The 6648-nt window shown below is 35.8% G+C and overlaps 1 protein-coding gene across 4 annotated transcripts in view; it reads right to left on the bottom strand.

Moving 5' to 3' along the window:
- LOC140986736 (uncharacterized) overlaps positions 1-6648 on the bottom strand; it is a 46825-nt gene that overhangs the window by 31606 nt on the left and 8571 nt on the right. For 3 of the 4 annotated variants that reach the window (XM_073455067.1, XM_073455068.1, XM_073455066.1), the window contains exon 13: positions 4569-4740. In XM_073455067.1, the coding sequence (XP_073311168.1) occupies positions 4569-4740 (172 nt within the window). The remainder of the gene's footprint in view (positions 1-4568; positions 4741-6648) is intronic. The other variant, XM_073455069.1, reaches the window with a different exon arrangement.

Raw genomic sequence — 6648 nt, forward strand, 5'->3', positions numbered from 1 at the left:
TATGTGCATATTTGTCATGTTTCTCACATCGGAAACCAAACAAGTGGCTGCTAGATGAAGATCGAAAAAAGACTATAGTTACCTCCATCCACTACGTTTATTGTAGATTAGTATCAAATATATTTTGCAATATTTAATTTCAATCTAGTTGATTTGATAGGATAGCATAATCTTTAATTTGGTAGGATAATATTATGTTCTTCCTTAATTCTTGGTATAGACTTCCCATTGTTGTATATTTACAGATATAATCTGACTCATAAAATAATATACAAGAAATTCTCCTTTGTTCTTTTTTGCATGGTATCACAAGCCGGTGTTTTGTTCCATTTCACCGCTTAATTTTTCTCTTCCTCGTCGAAGGTGTTATCTTTGGAGGAATATGTATCTTTTGTAGCTTCCCAGCTATCCTTGGCACTTCGATAACGGAGTAAATTCTCTCCGATCTCGGTTGTCATGGAATTTATTAACCAAGACATAACCATGAAATTCTCCGAATTCCATATCCAAAATTTTGGATCGTCATATGCTAGACAAAGCGCGTCGCCGGACAAGAAGCCATTTTTCCCACGGCCACAGATACATAGCATAATGGATTATGACCACTGCAAATAATTCTTGTCATTCAATCGATGACAAGTAATGGGTACCGACGGGAAATCGATCGCCGCGGGGTTGGAATCCGGAGTTTCGGATATTTTCGGTGTTGCCATGCCGTATTTGGTCAAGTAAATTATCCCTGGTGCTTTGATACCATGTAGTTAGAATAAAATGAGAATTGGTGAAACACCGTATATTTCTTATTATGAAATGTAGAGTCTACAAGAACTAAATAAACAACTAAGGAGATAAGATAAACTAATCCTAGGAATTTAAAATACAAATATACAAATAAAGAGAGAGGTAAACAGATAGATAAATTCATAGCCAACTAAGTAAATAAGATATGATCAGGTATGCAACAAGTTCTGATGCCTCAGCCTTTGTGACAAACAAGTCTTCAAACGTCCTGGTCATACGAAGGATACGTGTTGGGAGATATATGGGAAACCACCAAATTGGCAGCCGAGAAAGAGGACTGATAGTCGTGCTCTTCAAACTCAAACGACCCAAGAGCAGCTGCGCACTCCTGAAATTTCAAGCACCTTTCACTAAGGAGAAAATTGAGCATATTGAGGAATATTGCCGTCTTCTTCGCCAAACTGCACTTAATCCTTCCTCTAGCCATACTGTTGGGTCATGCTCTCTAATCCAATCCGGAATTACTCACTCTAGCTTTCATTCTAGTGTTAAAAATCATTGGATTGTCGACTCCGGAGTTTCCAATCATATGACAGGAGACTCCCGTTTGTTTTGCACTTATACTCCATGTTCTAGCCATACTACCGTAAAAATTGCAGACGGTTCCTTGTCTTGTGTTGCTGGAATGGGTGATTCGATTATCTACTAATATTCTGCTGAAATCTGTCCTTCATGTCTCTGCATTAACGTGCAACTTGATCTTTACTAGCGAACTGACTTTTGACAGTAACTGCATGGCTAAATTTTTCTCTTTCTTGTCAATTTCAGGACCTATCTTCAGGGACGATGATTGCCAGTGCTAGGACTCACAATGGCCTTTACTACTTTCAGAATGTTTCACCAAATTGTAGTCAGTCTCTGGTGTCTGAAGTTGTTTCAGATTCTTGTTCTAACATTGGGAAAATTATGTCATTGCATATTAGATTTGGTCACCCCAGTTTGCTTATTTGAAATGTATGTTTCCTACCCTCTTTATTAATAAAGAGCTTGGTTCATTGTCTTGTGAAGGGTGTCAATTAGCTAAACATACTCGAGTCTCTTACTCTCCGAAGCCATATACCCCATCTACCCCTTTTGTCCTCATCCACAATGACTTATGGGGCCCCTCACAAATCACTACATCTCATGGCAAACATTGGTTTGTAACTTTTATCGATGATCACACAGGTTACATGGGTTTATCTCCTTCAAAATAAATCAAACTGTGCTCATATTTTTAAAGAATTTCATAAGATGGTTCAAACTCAATTTCACATCCAAATTCGCTTGTTTCGTACCTATAATGGCACGGAATACTTCAATAGCATTCTTGGCAGTTATCTGTTGGAACATGGTATCATATATTCTTGTGTTGATACCCCACAACAAAATTTCCGAAAGAAAAATTCGTCATTTGTTAGATGTTGCTCGCACTCTAATGTTTGCTATGCATGTTCCTAAGTACCTACGGGGGGGATGCCATTTTCATAGTTGCTTTTCTTCTCAAGTACCTACAGAGGGGTGCCATTTTCATAGTTGCTTTTCTTCTTAAGTACCTACAGGGGGGTTCCATTTTCATGGTTGCTTTTCTCATAGACCGCTTAGTCAGTCGACCATTAAACTTTGTCACACCACTGTCGCTTCTTGTTACTAAGTTCCTACACGTGTCTAACTCTCACCTTCCATTGAAAACGTTTGGGAGTACAGCCATTGTCCACATTCATGAACAAACTCGTAGCAAACTTGATCCTAGAGCCCTCAAAATTGTCTTTGTTTGACAACTCTCCAATTCAGAAAGGTTACCTTTGTTACTGTCCACAAACAAAAAGAACTTAAATTTCTCATGACGTAACCTTTTTTGACATACCATATTTTTCTCCAACTTCGCCTCAGGAGGAAAAATCTGATAAATCTTGTTGGAATACCCTACCTATTCTTGGTGAAAATTCAGATACCACAACCGTTTTCATTCCTCATCCAAAGCCGACAATCTCTACTATAGTTTCCCCAATACCAGAACCAAGAAGAGAACCATCGCCACAACCAGAACAAGTCTACTCACAACGAAACAAATCTCATAATAGGGAGGGTATTGCAAATCCGAAGCACAACCAAGAATCTGAACCGTTGGTATATCCAAAGTCAGGTAAAATTCTTGATCTCAATTCTCAACGTACCTATAGCTATAAGAACAAGTGTCAGGTAAAATTCTTTATCTCAATGTGCCTATAGCTATGAGAAAGGGTGAGATTCTGCACTCAACATCTCATCTCTGATTTTCTCATATTCAGTTTTGTCTTACTCATCTATGCATTTACTTCAAAGTTGTCTCATGTCATAATCCCCACGATTATTCAAGAAGCCCTTGATGCACCTGAATGGCTAACAGCTGTCCGTGAAGAAATAAGAGCCTTAAAGTAAATAATACATGGAAGTTGGCTGAGCTTCCACAAGGAAAGAACGCCGAGAGTGTAAATGGGTGTTCACAGTCAAATACAAAACAGATATATCCATTGAAAGATACAAAGCACAATAGGTGGCAAGAGGATTTACTCAGACCTATGAAATTGATTACAGTGAAACATTTGCTCCAGTTGCCAAGCTCGGTACAGTTCGTGTCATCTATCATTAACACCTAATCTTGATTGGCCTCTACATCAACTTGATATAAAAAATGCCTTTGTCAACAATGAACTAGAGAAAGAAGCCTACACAAGCCAACCTCCGGGTTTTGAAGAAACCCTACAAAATGGAAACTCAACAAGTCTTTGTATGAGATAAAGCAGTCTCCACGTGCTTGGTTTGATAGATTCTCCAAGGCCATAAAGACTAAAGATGTTTGTATATGTATAGGGATAGGCAGACCACAAGCTCTTTGTAACACTCTGAGAAAGAATCAGTGTCCTCATAGTATATGTCGATGACATAATTCTTTTTTCGGAGATGACAATCAAGAAATGGAGGATGTTAAACTTATGATGGCGAAGGAGTTTGAAGTAAAAGATCTTGGAACCATAAAGTACTTTCTAGGGACGGCAATTGCAAGAAGCAAGCAAGGTATCTATGTTTCCCAAAGAAAATACACTCTCAATCTATTGGAAGAAACAAACATGTTGGGTGGAAACCGAGTAGGACACCAGTTGAACAAAGGAATAAAAGAAAACTGTTGGAAGATACACTAGTGGATCCTGGAAGATATCAACATCTTGTTGGGAAATTTATCGATCTCTCTCCCAGAAATTGCCTTCGCAGTGAGTCTCGTAACCCGATACATGGACGCACTTTGTTGAGGTCATTTGAATGCAGTATATAGAATCTTGAGGTACTTGAAACAAATCTTGGGATTGGGATAGACAATGTATATTTAAAGATGTAACCCGACTCATAAAATAACATACGAGAAATTCTCCTTTGTTCTTTTTTCCATACATCTTTATTGGAAATTTACAAATTTTGGATCATTGAGAATAGATATACAATTGGCATCAATTGTTGCACTAGAACACTACTACAACGAGCAAAGATTATAGTAACAATGATCATTAGCTAAAAGTGCAAATAATTTTTAATCTAATAAAATCTAAGTAACTGATATGCGACTATTAGCTCAATAGAAAAGAGCCCTTGTAGGCAAGGATGCAGATTAAGCCTAATCCGAATATTAACTTTATACAGTTGCACAAAACAAAAAGTAACAGTCCCAGCACATAACCTGTACAGTGCCAGCTCAATGTAAACGGTTAAACATAAGCCAATGCACAATAAATTTTCCATATGCAGAAAAATACCCATGATAGCAGCAAGCACAAAACGATTATCCAGGCTCCATACAATCATATTAACTCCACGAGGAGTTGGAAGAAATCTCTGGCGTGGACCTCCTCGAGGAGGTTGGGGAGGCATTGGTGGAGGAGGAACCTTAAGATGATATGCCCTAACCCAACGTCCAATTTTCCTCCCCTGGAATAAAGAAATGTTAGCAACAGATAAAACAATTGTTGATTACTTCTAACAGTGACATGTCCAAGTGGAAATTGTAAGAGAAAGTACAATAAGAAATTTATACTACCGAAAACAGATGGAATGTCATGCTGAAAACAGATGGAATGTAATGCGTTTTCTTTTGTACAATGGGACTAACTCTTAATATATTTACTAGACCTTATTGCCCTCATTATAACAGTGAAAAATATACTAATGTTAGGTAAAAATTTGGCCAACCTTCAAATATTGCTGTTAAGACAAGGGGGATGATACGAAATCAAATTATCAAACGCAAGCAAGATCTTCAAAAGGAAAAAAGTTTATGCCACCGATCACAGAGGAACCAAGATAGAAGAATTATCTGAGGAAAACAAGTGATGGGCGTTTATATTTGAAAACTGCATATTCAAAATGGGTTTCAAATAGAGTTCAGAATACATCATCTTCCTTGGACACAGTTCCATACTTAAGCAGTAAAGCAGAAAATAATTATGTAGGTGATGCTTCTTGGAAGCTTGTTAGGAGTGGTGTTTTATGCATATTTAATTTAAAGATGCAACAGTTTCAAGTGGCACACATACGAAAGTTAAATTTTATAATTTCAAATACTAGTCTGTGTTATGTATCTTTGCCCGTCAAAATCATCAAAAATATTGATTTAGCACTGAAAATAGAAGTGAAAACGACCTTATGATAAATTAAATATATGTTCCACGTGACAGAAACTCATAAAATATGATAAAAATCCAGCAAGTAGTTCAGCATATGTAAACAGCTGATCATTAAAATGAACCAGGCAGGGATGCTTCCCTTTTCAGTGACCAACTATTTAGTAAGATATAATTAATTTTGCTGTAAAAATACGAGAAGCGGAATTGAGGAAATCTAAACTGGTAACAAATACTGAAACCAGCTACCACATTCCTACATTTATTTAGTTGAATTGAACAGAATTATCCATTTGAGAATATCGAGGAAGATAATCCAATAAGAGCCAATATGATTCACTTCAAAAGGCTAACGCAGCTTTAAATTAAAAGGACAGTAAAAAATGGAACTCACAGCAAAAAGTAAACAGAAGTACTTGGTTGAATGTAAAAGAGAAGATTACACTGCAAGGTTCAAAACAAAAGGGATAAAACTACTTGTGCTTAAAGTGAGGACTAAAATGTGTGGGGGCTAGATTTTAAGCATCTAATCGACAATGAAACACCTACCATTTACTCTAATATATTTAATCCACCCAAAAGAGTGGGGGTTTTGGCCCGACGTTACCCGTATATTTCATTACTCAAAATCACAAGAGGAAAACACCTCAGCACAGAAATAAACTACAGAAATTGGAAACATAAATGAGCGAAGGATTTTATGGGGACAAATAAAAATTTGGATCCAAGATATGACGGGTATAAATGAGACTGATTATATATATATTATTATTTGTCATTGTTCATTTATTTTATTTAATTTAAGTTAGCAAACAAATTAATAGGTTATCTTAAAAGTTTTTTTTGCAATTCATTGTCCATCTTAAATGAATTTGGACATTAATACAAATTCTTCTTTCTTTCCTAACTTTTATGCCAAAAAGATTATTTAATTAAATTTTCTTGTTAATTTAAATTAGCAAATTAAATTAATATGTTTTTTTAGGAGTTTTTTGTAATTCATTGTCCATCTTAAATGGATTTGGACATTAATACACATTCCTATTTCTTTTTTAAATTTTAGGCAAGAAAAATCATTTATTTACATTTCTTAGTAAAATCTAACATCTAACATACATATAAATATATCACTTCTAATTGTGAATGTTTTAATATACCTTTATTCATTTAATTTAGCAAATTAAATCAATAATTTTTTAATGGATTCTTTTATAAT

The sequence above is a fragment of the Primulina huaijiensis genome, chromosome 10 (assembly GCF_012295235.1).
Source record: "Primulina huaijiensis isolate GDHJ02 chromosome 10, ASM1229523v2, whole genome shotgun sequence".
Taxonomy (NCBI): Eukaryota; Viridiplantae; Streptophyta; class Magnoliopsida; order Lamiales; family Gesneriaceae; genus Primulina; species Primulina huaijiensis.